The following is a 15519-nucleotide window of genomic DNA, read 5'->3' as shown; positions in this document are numbered from 1 at the left end:
CGCTGCATTCGCCCGCCTGGCAGCTTGCGGTCATCGTGCAGCACGCTCTGCATGATTCTGCGGTCCGTGGTCTGCCGCCTCCGTCGTCTCGATTAGCGCATTCACACAGACCATTGGGAGAGAAGTGCACGAGCGCAGAATTTTGAATAGTCTGCGTCTTGAAAGCAATATGAATTGGCTCTAGTTCATCGCTCTTTCCTCCTCTGGTTGTGTGCGCGCGCGACTGGTGAGCCCAGGCTTTTGGCCTGTGAAATAGAGGGGCATCGTGGGGGAGCGAATCCGGAGGCAGGCATTTGCGGTTTCCAAAAAATTTATGGGCGGGACGAAAATGGAGGCTCAGGGTGGCCCAAGCTTCTTGCAGCTCCCCCCACTTTCCCGATGGGGGGCAAGCGCTTTTGCCAATCAACGCCTCGCCCAAGCCAGTCCGCGCCAGAGTCTCTCGCTTCATTCGATTTCCCGCCTCTGGACAAAACTTCCTGTCCTCTCCGTTCTGGCCACCTTTTGCTTCATTCTTCACATTTCAAATTCACTCGAGAACTGCTCACTGACTAGCATCTCTTAGCTTAGCGATCGAGCGGCCTTTTGCTGCTCTTGCCGGTATAACCCGAATACCGCGCCCTCACGTCACACGAAGAATCGTCCACTACGCACACCCCCACCTCCCTCACCACTACACCCACCTCCTCCCTAGGCGTCCACAAGGCCTCGCCTAGCATGGGCCTGAACGAGGATTTCGACGACCGACAGATTCACCTCGAGGCTGAGAAAGAAGAATATACGCCATATGAGTACCAGACCGAGAACAATGGGTCTTGGGCTGGTGCCCTGCCCGTGAAGCAGGGTCTTTACGACCCCTCGCTCGAGAAAGATGCTTGCGGTGTCGGCTTCGCCTGCCACATGAAGGGCAAGGCCAGCCATAAGATTGTCAGCGATGGTGAGTACCAGTTCCCTCTCGCCGCTGGCCAGAACTAACATCAAACAGCTCGCAACCTGCTGTGCAACATGACCCACCGTGGTGCCGTGGGCTCGGATGCACGAGACGGTGATGGCGCCGGCGTCATGACTTCAATCCCCCACCGCTTCTTCATCAAGAACTTTGAGAAGGAGCAAGACATTAAACTCCCGCCCCAAGGCCAGTACGCCGTGGGCAACTTGTTCTTCAAGCCCGACGAGGAGACCTTTGTTGAGTCAAAGAGGCAGCTGGAAGATGTTGCCGAGTCGTTGGGCCTTCGAGTCCTGGGATGGCGACAGCCCCCCGTCGACTCGACCCTCCTGGGTCCCGCCGCCAAGTCGCGCGAGCCCATCATCGCACAGCCCTTTGTTGTCCTCGCTTCGGCCTATGGAACCGGCGTTGTTCCAGAGAACACCGACCCCGAGGAGTTCGACGAGAGGCACTTTGAGCGCCAGCTGTACGTGTTGCGGAAACGTGCCACGCACACCATCGGTCTCCAGAACTGGTTCTACATCTGCTCCCTGTCGAACAAGAACATTGTCTACAAGGGTCAGCTTTCCCCCGTCCAGGTCTACTCCTACTACCACGATCTTGTCAACGCCGACTATGAGGGTCACTTTGCCCTTGTGCACTCGCGTTTCTCCACCAACACATTCCCATCGTGGGACCGCGCGCAGCCCCTGCGCTGGGCCGCTCACAATGGCGAGATCAACACCTTGCGAGGAAACAAGAACTGGATGCGCGCCCGAGAGGGTGTCATGAACTCAGACGTCTTCAAGGAGGAGCTTGAGCAGCTGTACCCCATTGTTGAGGATGGCGGCTCTGACTCGGCCGCCTTTGACAACGTGCTTGAGCTTCTCACCATCAACGGTGTTCTTTCACTGCCCGAGGCTGTCATGCTCATGGTTCCCGAGGCGTGGCAAGGCAACGACGATATGGATCCCAAGAAGGCTGCCTTCTACGAGTGGGCTGCCTGCCAGATGGAGCCTTGGGATGGCCCAGCTCTGTTCACCTTTGCTGATGGTCGGTTCTGCGGTGCCAACCTGGACCGCAATGGTCTGCGCCCTTGCCGTTTCTACGTCATGGACGACGACCGCATCGTCTGCGCTTCCGAAGTCGGCACCATCCCCATTGAGCCCGAGCGCGTCATCCAGAAGGGTCGTCTCCAGCCCGGGCGCATGTTGCTTGTCGACACGCAAGCTGGTCGCATGATTGACGACAAGGAGCTCAAGGAGGCTGTTGCCAGCCGTCACGACTTCCGCACATGGCTCGACAACCAGCTGATTACGATGCCCAAGGTTCTCGAGAAAATGTCGAGCTCCATGGACGTCGCTGCCAAGCTCGATGACAACGTCATTCAGGAGGACCCCCTCTTGCTGTCTTTCGGATACACTCACGAGCAGGTCAGCCTGTTGCTCGGCCCCATGGCCAACGACGAGAAGGAGGCCCTTGGTTCCATGGGCAATGACGGTCCTCTTGCCTGCTTGACCCAGGCTCCCCGTCTCCTCTATGACTATTTCCGCCAGCTCTTCGCCCAGGTCACCAACCCTCCCATCGACCCGATCCGTGAGTCCATTGTGATGTCTCTCGAGTGCTACGTCGGTCCCCAGGGCAACCTGCTCGAGATGGATGCAGGCCAGTGTGGTCGTCTGCTGCTGCCCAGCCCCGTCCTCTCCATCCCTGAGTTCAACTCGATCAAGAACATGGCCTCTGTCTGGCCCGAGTGGACTGTAAAGACGATTGACCTGACCTTCCCCAAGGTGGAGGGTGTCGAAGGTTACATCAAGCACCTTGACCAGATCTGCAAGGAGGCCGATGCCGCCATCGAGGCTCGCGACCGCGTTATTGTCCTCTCTGACCGTAACACCTCGGCTGACCGAGTCCCTGTTTCCGCCGTCCTGGCTTCCGGCATGGTCCACCACCACTTGGTTGCCAACAAGTGGCGTTCCCTGGCTGCTCTGGTCGTTGAGACTGCTGAAGCTCGTGAGGTCCACCACATGTGTGTCCTCCTCGGCTATGGCGCTGATGCTGTCAACCCTTACCTCGCTATGGAGTGCATCCTGAAGCTGAACCGCGAGGGCCTTGCTAAGAGGCCACTCGACGACGAGTCACTGATCCGCAACTACAAGCACTCTTGTGACGGCGGTATCCTCAAGGTCATGAGCAAGATGGGTATCTCCACCCTTGCTTCATACAAGGGCGCCCAGATCTTTGAGATTCTGGGACTCGATGACGACGTCGTTGAGCGTTGCTTCCGCGGTACCGCGTCTCGCATCAGGGGCATGACCTACGAGCTCATTGCTCAAGATGCGTTCCGTTTCCACGAGCGTGGTTTCCCTACGCGTGCCACTGCCAACATCAAGGGCCTTCCCGAGTCTGGCGAGTATCACTGGCGTGACGGCGGTGAGCCTCACATCAACGATCCTACCTCGATTGCCAACATCCAGGATGCTGTACGCACCAAGAACGACAAGTCCTACGAGGCATACTCGCGTTCTGAGTATGAGCAAATCAAGTCTTGCACGCTCCGCGGTATGTTGGACTTCAAGTTTGAGGACCGTGAGCCCATTCCCATTGACCAGGTTGAGCCTTGGACCGAGATTGTTCGTCGTTTCTGCACGGGTGCCATGTCTTACGGGTCCATCTCTATGGAGTCCCACTCGACTCTTGCCGTTGCCATGAACCGTCTCGGAGGCAAGTCCAACACTGGTGAAGGTGGTGAGGATCCTGAGCGCTCGGAGCGCATGGCCAACGGCGACACGATGCGCTCTGCAATCAAGCAAGTTGCATCTGGTCGTTTCGGTGTCACGGCTGCCTATCTCGCCGACTCTGATGAGCTCCAGATCAAGATGGCCCAGGGTGCCAAGCCCGGTGAAGGTGGCGAGCTGCCTGGCCACAAGGTCTCCAAGTCGATTGCTCGCACCCGTCACTCCACGCCCGGTGTTGGTCTGATTTCGCCCCCTCCTCACCACGACATCTACTCCATCGAGGATTTGAAGCAGCTCATCTACGATCTCAAGTGCTCCAGCCCCCGCTCGCGCGTTTCCGTGAAGCTCGTATCTGAAGTTGGTGTTGGTATTGTCGCCTCTGGTGTCGCCAAGGCCAAGGCCGACCACATCCTCATCGCGGGTCACGACGGTGGCACCGGTGCCTCGCGCTGGACTGGTATCAAGTACGCCGGTCTTCCATGGGAGCTGGGTCTTGCCGAGACTCACCAGACTTTGGTTCTCAACGATCTCCGTGGCCGTGTCGTCGTGCAGACCGATGGTCAGCTCAAGACAGGCCGTGACGTCGCCATTGCTTGTCTGCTTGGTGCTGAGGAGTGGGGTTTCGCTACCGCTCCTCTCATCGCCATGGGCTGTGTTTTCATGAGGAAGTGCCACTTGAACACCTGCCCTGTTGGTATTGCCACTCAGGACCCTGACCTGCGTAAGAAGTTTGAGGGAACCCCCGAGCATGTCATCAACTTCTTCTACTACGTTGCCAACGAGCTCCGTGCCATCATGGCTCAGCTTGGTTTCCGCACCATCAACGAGATGGTTGGCCACGTCGAGGTCCTCAAGATGCGCGACGACCTCCGCACCAACAAGACTCAGAACATTGACTTGTCACTGCTCCTGACGCCTGCTCACAAGCTTCGCCCTGGCGTCGCCACTTTCAATGTTCGCAAGCAGGATCACAAGCTCTACGTCCGCCTGGACAACAAGCTCATCTCTGAGGCCGAATTGACCCTCGACAAGGGCCTGCCCTCGCGCATTGAGTGCGACATTGTCAACACTGATCGTGCCATGGGTACTTCGCTGTCCTACCAAATTGCGAAGCGCTATGGCGAGGCCGGTCTGCCATTGGATACCGTGCACGTCAACATCAAGGGATCCGCTGGTCAGTCCTTTGGTGCTTTCCTGTCGCCCGGTGTGACGCTAGAGCTTGAGGGTGATGCCAACGATTACGTCGGCAAGGGTCTTTCAGGTGGTCGTCTAATTGTCTACCCCCCTCGCTCTGCCGTCTTCAAGGCTGAGGACAACGTCATCATCGGCAACGTTTGTCTGTACGGTGCGACGAGCGGTACCTGCTTCTTCCGCGGTGTTGCTGCTGAGCGCTTCGCTGTCCGCAACTCCGGTGCCACAGCTGTCGTTGAGGGTCTCGGTGACCACGGCTGCGAGTACATGACCGGTGGCCGCATTGTCTGCTTGGGCAGTACGGGCCGCAACTTTGCGGCCGGTATGTCTGGAGGTATTGCGTACATCCTCGATGTCGACCGCAACTTCCAGGGTAAGCTGAACACGGAGATGGTGGAGGCCGGACCTCTGGATGACCCTGTCGAGATCGCCTTTGTCCGTGGTCTGATCGAGGATCACCACCACTACACTGGTTCCGAGCTTGCTGCTCGTATCCTGGTCGACTTCAACCGTGCACTGCCACGCTTCGTCAAGGTCCTTCCCGTCGACTACAAGCGCGTCCTCGAGCAGGAGGCTGCCGAAGCTGCCGAGGCTAAACGTGCCGAGTATAATCTCCCTGTCGTCTCCGGCGTTCACCAGAAGAAGGACTCCGAGAAGGCTGCCAAGCTCCAGGATCTCGAGGAGGCGGTCGGTGACAGCGCTGTCGAGAAGAAGCGCGCTCTTGTCCTCGACAAGACTAAGGGCTTTAAGATGTACGCTCGTCGTTCCGAGAAGTACCGTGCTGCTGCCACTCGTACCAAGGACTGGGCCGAGCTGAGTTCGCGTCTCAACGAGGATGAGCTCAAATATCAGTCAGCCCGTTGCATGGACTGCGGTGTTCCGTTCTGTCAGTCCGAAACTGGATGTCCTATCTCCAACATCATCCCCAAATGGAACGAATTGGTCTTTCAAGGTCAATGGAAGGACGCTCTCAACCGTCTTTTGATGACCAACAACTTCCCCGAGTTCACTGGGCGCGTCTGCCCTGCTCCCTGTGAAGGTGCTTGCGTCCTGGGCATCAACGAGGACCCCGTCGGCATCAAGTCCATCGAGTGCGCCATTATCGACCGTGGTTTTGAAATGGGCTGGATGGTCCCCACTCCTCCCCCTGTTCGCACTGGCAAAAACATTGCCATCATCGGTTCTGGTCCTGCTGGTCTTGCCTGCGCCGACCAGCTCAACCGCGCCGGCCACACGGTGACCGTGTACGAGCGGGCCGACCGTCTTGGCGGTCTGTTGATGTACGGTATCCCCAACATGAAACTTGACAAACGCATTGTCAAGCGCCGTACCGACTTCATGGCTGCTGAGGGTGTGAAGTTCGTCACTGGCGTTGCCATTGGCGAAGATGGCCAGGAGTCGCTGGCTGATCTCCGGGGCAAGAACGACGCCGTTGTCATTGCCACGGGTGCCACTGTTGCACGTGACCTGCCCATCAAGGGTCGTGAGCTCGAGGGCATCCACTTTGCCATGGAGTTCCTGCACAAGAACACCAAGTCTCTTCTCGACTCTGAGCTGGCTGACAACACATACATCTCTGCCAAGGACAAGAACGTTGTTGTCATTGGCGGTGGTGACACTGGTAACGATTGTATCGGTACTTCTGTCCGTCACGGGGCCAAGTCTGTGACCAACTTTGAGCTGCTGCCTCAGCCTCCCCCTGAGCGTGCCAGTGACAACCCCTGGCCCCAGTGGCCTCGCATTTACCGTGTGGACTATGGCCACAGTGAAGTGCGTCAACACACTGGCAAGGATCCTCGCGAGTACTGCATCATGTCCGAGGAGTTTGTCGACGACGGCAGCGGCAAGGTGAAGGGTATCAACACCATCCGCGTCGAGTGGACTCGCTCGCCTACTGGTGGGTGGGACATGAAGAAGGTCGAGGGCTCGCAAGAGTTCTTCCCGGCCGAACTTGTCTTCCTCTCCATGGGTTTCCTCGGCCCCGAGGCTCGCGTCTTGGGTGACGAGATTGAGAAGGATGCCCGCAAGAACGTGAAGACTGCGCCTGGCAAGTACGCCACAAACCTTGACGGAGTCTTCGCCGCTGGTGACGCCCGCCGTGGCCAGTCGCTGATTGTCTGGTAAGTTAAGACGTCTACTCTCAACATGCAATGTACTAATGAGACACAGGGGTATCAACGAAGGCCGCATGGCTGCTCGTGAGGTTGACTTGTACCTGGAGAAGAGCACCAATCTTCCTGTCACTGGTGGTATCGTCAAGCGCACCGCGCAGGAGATCTTCCACCAGGTCGAGGCCCAGGCGCACGCCCAGGCTCTGGCTGCCTAAGGGAATTCTCTCCGACAAAGCTATTGAGATTGTTCCTGTACACATCTTGGACTGTCAAGCGTGGAGTTTGCTATCTTGGGCCCGGGTCTGTTATGATACCATAGACTGGATGATGATGGCCGTGACGATTTTGGAAAAGGGTTATTGCGATGTTTTGGGTTATTACAGTTTTGGATACACACGTCTATATGCGTTATGAACATACTTATTTATACTACGTCTGTCACGGTGCTCGTTGGCTTTAAGTTGGACGTCGAGGTTGCTGTAAAATTATTCGCGATGGTCTTATTTTAATCATGGTCTTAAGAGTCCATGATTTGATTGAGGAGCCAATAAGTGTTCTGTCGCTTGCATGAATATACGGGTGTTTCAAGCATTCCTCCCATTCGCCAATGGCTGCTTGCGGGAAGCCGCGTTAGCGTCTGCGCAGTGCAGCGATCACTCTCATACGAATTATCTAGTTTCTATGATCTAGTCGCTGGTCAATATATATAGATGACCATGAGTGAATACTCAGACTAGATCTAAAGCTTGAGTCTCGCCGGGCGAAAGGTATTGCGACAGGGGTGTTTCTACTATACAGTAGACACTTATAGATAGGGACGTGTCGGAAATCCACGAGCTGCGTCATTAACGACTTTCACGTGCCAAAGCGTGACAGTTGATAGGTCAATTGGGCCAATCGTGCGTGCAAGCTCTGCGCGCCTACCCGGAACCTGCAGCAGCCGCATGATACGATGTGGGGTGACCTTACATTTCCGTCCTTCCAGACTCCAGCACTTGCAGCCTCGTGAAGGCCTGCCTGCCTGCCTGCCTCACTTTCTTCACCTCGTTTCGCAGCATCACTCGAGGCCAGTCGTCCATCCGTGGCCGTTCATTGAGCTCTTTCATCGACAAATAGCACAGCAAATCGAGCGAGTCGGCCATACATACCGCTCGCCCAGCATGCGTTTCGGCAAGCGTCTCAGGGAAGCTATCTATGCTCCCTGGAAGGACAAGTACATCGACTACGCGAAGCTCAAGAGCCTCCTGCGCGAGGACCAATCGGACGATGACGGCACGCCTTGGACCGAAGAGGACGAGCAGCGCTTCTGCGATGAGATATTCAGCAATCAGCTCGAAAAGGTCGCTCAGTTTCAGCAGGAGCGCTTCGACGCCCTTCGCGAGCGCGTGGACAGCACCTTTGAGAAGCTCAAGGAGCTGGCGCCCGCCGAGGCGGACAAGCCTCCGCCAAAGAAGGGCGACATCTCGGCGCAGCGACTCAAGGAGCTGCAGGCGGAGCTCGACAGCATCACCGACGAGGTCAACCAGCTCAAGAAATTTAGCAACATCAACTACACCGGGTTCCTCAAGATTGTCAAGAAGCACGACCGCAAGCGGGGCGACCGGTACCGAGTGCGTCCCACGATGCAGATCAGTCTAGCCAAGAGGCCCTTCAACTCGGAGCAGGGCTACGCGCCGCTTGTCAACAAGCTGTCCATCATGTACTTTGCCATTCGCCAGCAGCTGGAGGAGGGTGGCGAAGCGCCTTTCGACCTGGGCTCGCAGCAGGAGACGCTCAACGGCGAGAGATACACTGCCCACAAATGTAAGTGCTCGAAACTTGAGAGAGGAGACAGTATCACTGATCAGCACGAACAACAGTCTGGGTCCACCCCGACAACCTGCTCGAGGTCAAGACGCTGATCCTCCGCCACCTACCCTCCCTCGTATACAGCGACAACACCGCCAAGGAAAGCGACGGCAACGATACCCCCGCAGTCACCTCGCTGTACTGCGACAGCAAAGACTTTGCCCTCTACTCGGGCAAGGTCGACCGAGAGTCCGAGGCTTCCTCTCTCCGCCTGCGGTGGTACGGCCAGCTGAGCAACCGTCCCGTCATCTACATTGAGAAAAAGACCGTCGACGCCAGCGGGAATAGCCACGAGTCCAAGTTCACCATCAAGGACAAGTGGGTGAAGCCCTTCCTCGAGGGCGAGTACTCGATGGAGCGCTCTGTGCAGAAGATGGAGAGGCAGGGGCGTCCCCAGGAGGACATTGAGGATTTCAAAACGGCCGTGTCGACGACCCAGGAGTTTGTCAAGGAGAAGAAGCTTTCGCCTCTCATCCGGGCCAACTACGTCCGGACGGCCTTCCAGAAACCCACCGACGACCGTGTCCGCATTCTCATTGACACCGACCTAGCCTTTATCCGCGAGGACACGCTTGATAAGGACCGCCCCTGCCGCGACCCCAAGGACTGGCACCGCACCGACATTGACAGCAGCAACATGAGCTATCCCTTCTCCAACATCAACCCCGGCGAAATCTCCAAGTTCCCGTATGCCGTGCTGGAGTTGAAGCTCAAGGAAGACGGGTCGCGCAAACGCCCGACCTGGGTGCAAGATCTGATGTCGTCCCACCTGGTGCACCCGGTGCCGCGGTTCTCCAAGTTTGTGCATGGTGTGGCGTCCCTCTTTGAGGACTACGTCAATAGCCTGCCATTCTGGCTGAGCGATCTCGGCAGGGACATCCGCAAGGACCCCCAGCAGGCGTTTGAGGATGAGGAGCAGCGGCGCGCGCAGCAGGCGGATGATGTCCAGGCCGTCGGCAGTCTGATTGGGACCAAGTCCGGGTCCTACAAGATGGCGCAGAGCTCTCCGCTAGGCAAGTCGTACCTGTCCGACCGGATGGCGACCGAGGCCAAGGCCAAGGCCACGCAGAGGCCCCAGCAGTCCATCAGCGAGGAGGTCGGCGAGAGCAGCGGCGCGGGTGAGGCGTCACAGGAAGAGGAGCAGCCTCGCGGGTACGGGACGCTGTCGTCTGTGCTCCCCAGCTTCTCGCTGTCCAAGTACGCCTCGGCCAGGCGCGGGCAGTCCAGGATCCAGTTGCCCGAGGGTGTCGTCAAGCCTACGGAGTGGATCAAGAACGCTGGCGAGCTCAAGGTCGAGCCCAAGGTGTGGCTGGCCAACGAGCGGACGTTCCTCAAGTGGCAGCACATTTGCATCCTGCAGGGCAGCCTGGCCCTCGCCCTCTACTCGGCCGCCGGCGAGAGCTCGCTGGCCGAGATTATGGGCGTCGTCTACACCCTGATTGCCGCCTTTGCGGGCTTTTGGGGGTACTCGATGCTGCGCGTGCGGCGTGGCATGATCCTGGAGAGGAGCGGCAAGGACTTTGACAACATGATCGGGCCCATGGTGATCAGCGTGGCGCTCATGGCGGCGTTGGTCCTCAATTTCATATTCCAGGTAAGACCGCGACGGCGTCACATGGATTCGGAACGGGTTGCTAATGAATCGCAGTACCAGAATGCTGTTAAGAAATGGAGGGAGTATGAAGGGGAGCATGGGTATGCCTAAGCAAGTGGTCTCATGGATGAGCTCAAGCTGTGATTGATGGCCAGCCACGAGACGATCCCAGCCTTCCTTTATATATCTACCTGTAATTAGCTGTTCGAATGGCGGTCAGCGGGATTCGGAGTACTTTTGGACATAGATAGCATTGCCTCACTGAATGTCAGTTGTGAACGTCTGTCAAGCGAACAGACAAGGCTGCCGCCATTCGCCTCGTTTGCCGCACAGAATCGCGTCCCCGTCTATACTCATCCACTTCACTCGTTGCCAGCGCTCATTCGATGCCTTTTGAATGAAAAATTCGGTTTGCAGACCAGGCGAGCGTATGCATGCTGCTCTGCTGCACGGCTGCCCTATCAACATTGCGCTGGCACGTCGGTGTCCGGGCCCTATCATTCATCACCTGCTGTTTGTTTTCCTGCATCTTGCATGCAAGTTTGAACCTCGCTCCATCGTCGAGTCCCGAGGCTGCTCATTGCGCACCACGCAGACATTTCGCTTCGATCATTGCTAGATTCATTTATTCGTCTTCTTCGCTACTTTCATTCGATTGCCCCGCCAAGGGCCAAGGGCTCCGCCAACAAGTCGGTGTCACAGTCACCAAGGGCAGCCTCGTCCCACTGCAAGGGAACCCATTCTAGTCACGACGTACGCGCCCTTGATTAGCTCTGTGCTACCATATATTGCCAGATCGCCTCGTCTTTGAGGGGTGGCAGACTTCTGTTTTATCCCAGAGCAGCCCCTCGCAACCTCACACACCTCACCTTCTGCCCTGTTTGCGACGGAACAAAAAGAGACTTGGATGCGGAACAAATCAGGAGACGTCATGGGCGTCGCTTGCTGATGAGAAGAGAGATAAGAAAGTAATCAGATTGGTACCCCCGTCTCGCCGCACAGATGGAGGCATCTTCTCTGCCGAGCCAGACACCGCCTGCTGGGCCCTTGACACCCACACCCGCCGATGAGAAGAAGAAGAGCTTCTGGGGTGGGCTATTGCGGAGGGTGAGCACGCCGAGCACCAAGCCCCCACGACAGGTGAGTCGGCTTGCCTACTTTCTTCACTACTTTAAGCCTTTTCGCGCCAAGCGACGGGTGCTGACGAGGAAAACAGCCGCTGAGGGAGCCCAGACGGATCAGCGATCCACCACCGCGAAGGGAGCGACGGCGGTCTTTCACGCATGAGCCTCTCGCAGGACCATCGCGACGTGCGACCGCACAGCCGCGGGAGCAGCATCATGGACAGCACGAATTCCAGGCAGCTGAGCCGAGGCAGGAGAATGAGGCCCCGCGCTCAAGGAAGAGTCGAGGAAAGCGACCGGCGGTCGAGAATGGACACCGGACACCGTCGCCTGCGCCGCTCACGACATGGCCGCCCGCAGGCGTGCCAGAGCACGAGGATCTCACCCCGCGCCAGGCCACCGCTTGGATCGTGCGCGGTGCGCCGATATTCAAGGGCCACAAGAGAGCCATACCACACATGCCGGAGCGATACTACGCCCTGTACACGACGACGAGTGGCAATCGAGATGCGGGAAGGGACGGCGCGGATGACCACGATTCCATGACACAGCTCATGTCTCTACGATTGCAGGGCAAGGAGAAGGCACAGTTTGCGTGGGAGACGCTGGAACAGCCAAGCTATGCGTTCCACTACGGGTACTTGGGGGGCACCATCACCTTGAATCAGTGGATGTGCGTGGCCAGCGCCCTGCCGCCTACGATGGCACTACGAGATTCGGGCATCGATCCAAGACCCATGGATCTGCACAAGATCTTTGAACGGCTGCGAGAGCTGCGCGCCGGGCTGGAAGACGACGACCCAGACCTGCTCTACAAGATTCTATACAGGAGGATACTCCGCGATCCGGACCGCATCCTGCACCCGCACAAGTCGCTGGATAAACAGATTACGGACCTTATCCTTGTCCTCTCGCGCCCGGACTGGATCGACCTGAGCAATCCGCGGAATCATGTCGTGACTCGGTACATCTTCGACAACGGGCAAGATGGATTCGAGGAGACGTACAGAAAGTTCTTCCACCAGGTCCTCTTGAGCTTGGAGCTGGACATGCGGATACAGAGCGACCAGCACGGCGAGTGGGCCAAGGAGAAACTGCTGGCGCAGATGCCGCCCGTCATCCTGTGGGATCTAGCGCTGGCGCGGCGGTGGAAGGAGAATGTGCGTGTCGAACAGGCGGGCAGGACACCGGGCGAGGTGCAGTTGCGCTACAAACTTAAGAAACGGCAAGTCAGGCTGCTGAAACGGTTCGCGCAGACGATGAAGTGGCCGAACCTGCACGAGACTCTGGAGACGTTGAGGAGGAAGGATAAGGAATTTGCCCTCGACGACATCAGCTCGGACGCATATGCCTTCTTTAGCGGTCTTGTCATGCCAGGCGTAGGTCTTGCGCTCTTCCTTGTAACGAGATGAGACTGACGTGCACGCAGCCTACCTTTCCCTTCTTGATCATGAATACGCTCCTCGACCTGGACCCGGATCCCGCCACGGACGAGCTCGCTCTGCTCACACACACGCATCCGAACTGCGGGTTCCAGTACCGCAGTAGCTACACGTACTGGTCAGCGAGCTGCATCGTGGGCAAAGTCCTCGCGCCCACGTGTCACTCCCTCGCGGGATGGGTCGGCCCAGCACGGCCAACGCCTGACCTTGCGCGCTCCCAGATTGCGCGTATCCGCACGAGGAAACCACGCCAGAGGCCGCGGGTGGAGGATATCGAGAGCATGCAGGAGCGCTCCGAACCACTCGGTCCAGAGGCCGAGGTATACCCTGTGCAGGAATTCCAGCTGGACCGCGTGGATGCGGAGGACATTGACATTGTGCGCATCGAAACCCTGGGCCTGCGCGCGGCGGCGACCGCTGTCGGGGAGGGCGAGCGACTCAATGGCCCTCGCACGTTTGACGCGACGCTCCAGTTTGCGATTGACGGTACGTCCTGGCCTCTGCGGCTCATGTACGACGTCTCCTTTGTGTCGGCCTGTCCCTGCAGCGACGGCCCGCATCCTCTCTTCTTCGACTATGCATATCACAAGGTCTTCGTGGAGGACATTCTGGAGATCCAGGACTGGGGCGGCGTGTACAGACCCAACGCCGCGAAGCGCAGCATCGAGGACGAGGAGAAGGTGCTCGCTGTGCAAGCCCTGGGCGTCCAAGACAATGAGGTTCTGGCGAGGGCATGGTGTGCCCACTGGGGGCTCAGTGCGGTTGTGGCCGACGTGCGGCGGACGTGGTGAGTTTTTGCCGAAAAAGTCTAGGGGAGAAGTGGTGCTAACGTGAAGGCAGCATGTCGTGCGCTATTCGTGAGGCGTACGCCGCGACGTTGACAGTCGTCATTCTCATCGAGGGCCAGACGGGCGAAGACGACGATGACAGGGTGGACAACTGAGGACGGCGCGTGGTCATCAATGTTTTTCTTGTCATGGGGAATCCTCTCTTCTCTTTCCTCACCATGGGAATTGGTGTTTACGATGATGGTGTCGTGGCGAAAGGGCGGTCTGTCCAGTTTCGCCACTGCAAACAACAAGCAAACAAGCGAGCCAGTCAATTGATGAAATGAATTGCCATGCATGCATACCGAAAACGGTGAACGTTTGATACTCCCAACAAATTGGTGGTGGTGAAGGTTGTGGAATGTCGAATTCTGCGCTGCCGTGCGGTCGAGACCCCCGCACGGGACAGGCAGCAGCACGATGCGGAGGATTTTTTTTTTGCCAAAGACTAGAGGGGCTGGCAGCTTGTGTGGTGCGACGTACTGGGTGGACATGGAGATGTCGAGGAAAGATCGTGAGATGGCTGGCGTGGTGGTTTCGGGCGTTTCCAGAGGTGAAGCTTGTTCTGGTTTAGCGTCCGCAAGTCATCCAGCAAACGGCCAATCTCCCCTCGGGGCAGGAGCGACCCGAGCTCTTGCTTCATGTCAGCTTAGACTTGCTGAAGCTGGTCTCGCCTATTTGCTACCTTATGGATGAACGTAAAGTTATCACCGTCTGCACAGACCATGATCACTGCCGTGTAGTCACTTGCCGACCGTTGAACACGGTAGATGAAGTTGTGGCCAAGCAAGTGGACGGACACTACTCCGCACTACCCCTGCGGGCTGGCAGCGGGGAGCTTTGCCCCCCGGGCCTCTGGGCGCGCCGCAGCTCGCCACTTTTACACGAGTCTACTCGGTCTGATCCGAGCAGCATCAGGATTCAGAGGTGGGCTGCGATGTGAAGTATGCGACGGGTGGTATCAGCATCAGCCAACCCACTCGACTACGCGAGCGTACCGAGCCTCTCGTGTGTCATTGATATTCGTATCCGAGGCCTGATGGCCAGTGGGTAGCCTGTTTCTATGGTTTTGGATTCTCGGGGACTAGAGGATGCGTCCCTGCGCACATGCAGACGGTCAAACCTAATTGTTCGATGAATGTCCAGCTCCAACAGGCCGGCTGTAAGACACAACCTCGACTTTTAGCACAGTTATTCGGACATGCTGAGTTGTGTCCACGGCAGCTCTTTGCTGAGATGTATGCATGGGGGCAATGGTGGAGGCGACATCTAGACGCTGTGGCAAGCACGGGGCGAGAGTGGCTGGCCAACGGTCAACCTGCATCGATATGGGGGGCCGTGAAGTTGCCAAAGGAAAAGCGCCTGTTGATGGTATCGAAGGTGACTACGAGTCTGCGACCCATTGACCACCTTTCTCGTCCCTACGCTCAGCAAGTTGCTGAGCTTTCGAAAACATCTGTCCGGAGACGGTGGGAGACTCGGATCGAGTGGAGTGGGGGAAACGGTGGGGTATAGGGGATCGCGCCCTGCACGCAGCCCCCCTGGGCCCTGAAGCCAGCAAAGGCAATGGTGGGTAAGGTAGTGGTGGGGTATGATGTGGAAGTGGGGGTTGGTTGGCTGGTTACCTTTGTTGCCTCCAGACTGCTTCCTCATTGACTTGGAATGTCCAGCTCGATCTCCTGCTCCTCAACGTCCCTGCCCATCCATCCCATCTTCTACACA

General features: G+C 57.6%; 3 protein-coding genes across 3 annotated transcripts; all 3 read left to right on the top strand.

Moving 5' to 3' along the window:
* Positions 1 to 714: 714 nt before the first annotated feature.
* On the top strand, positions 715 to 7177 carry F5Z01DRAFT_618854 (uncharacterized protein; the record flags this gene model as incomplete). Its single annotated transcript, XM_046261060.1, has 3 exons — positions 715 to 934; positions 983 to 6971; positions 7021 to 7177. The coding sequence occupies 3 exons, from the start codon at positions 715 to 717 to the stop codon at positions 7175 to 7177; spliced, it is 6366 nt and encodes a 2121-aa protein (XP_046120307.1).
* A 742-nt stretch (positions 7178 to 7919) lies between these two features.
* On the top strand, positions 7920 to 10794 carry F5Z01DRAFT_650017 (VTC domain-containing protein). Its single transcript, XM_046263129.1, has 3 exons — positions 7920 to 8765; positions 8822 to 10404; positions 10459 to 10794. Exons 1-3 carry the CDS (start codon positions 8123 to 8125, stop codon positions 10513 to 10515), a joined length of 2283 nt encoding a protein of 760 aa, XP_046120306.1. The 5' UTR covers positions 7920 to 8122; the 3' UTR covers positions 10516 to 10794.
* Positions 10795 to 11406: 612 nt separating this feature from the next.
* F5Z01DRAFT_698317 (uncharacterized protein) lies at positions 11407 to 14388 on the top strand (the record flags this gene model as incomplete). Its single annotated transcript, XM_046266352.1, has 4 exons — positions 11407 to 11544; positions 11621 to 12907; positions 12958 to 13757; positions 13811 to 14388. 4 exons carry the CDS (start codon positions 11407 to 11409, stop codon positions 13911 to 13913), a joined length of 2328 nt encoding a protein of 775 aa, XP_046120305.1. The 3' UTR covers positions 13914 to 14388.
* Between the last annotated feature and the right edge of the window lie 1131 nt (positions 14389 to 15519).

Source organism: Emericellopsis atlantica (assembly GCF_019669845.1).
Source record: "Emericellopsis atlantica unplaced genomic scaffold F5Z01scaffold_7, whole genome shotgun sequence".
Lineage (NCBI taxonomy): Eukaryota > Fungi > Ascomycota > Sordariomycetes > Hypocreales > Bionectriaceae > Emericellopsis > Emericellopsis atlantica.
This window is presented reverse-complemented; position numbering and strand designations above follow the sequence as displayed.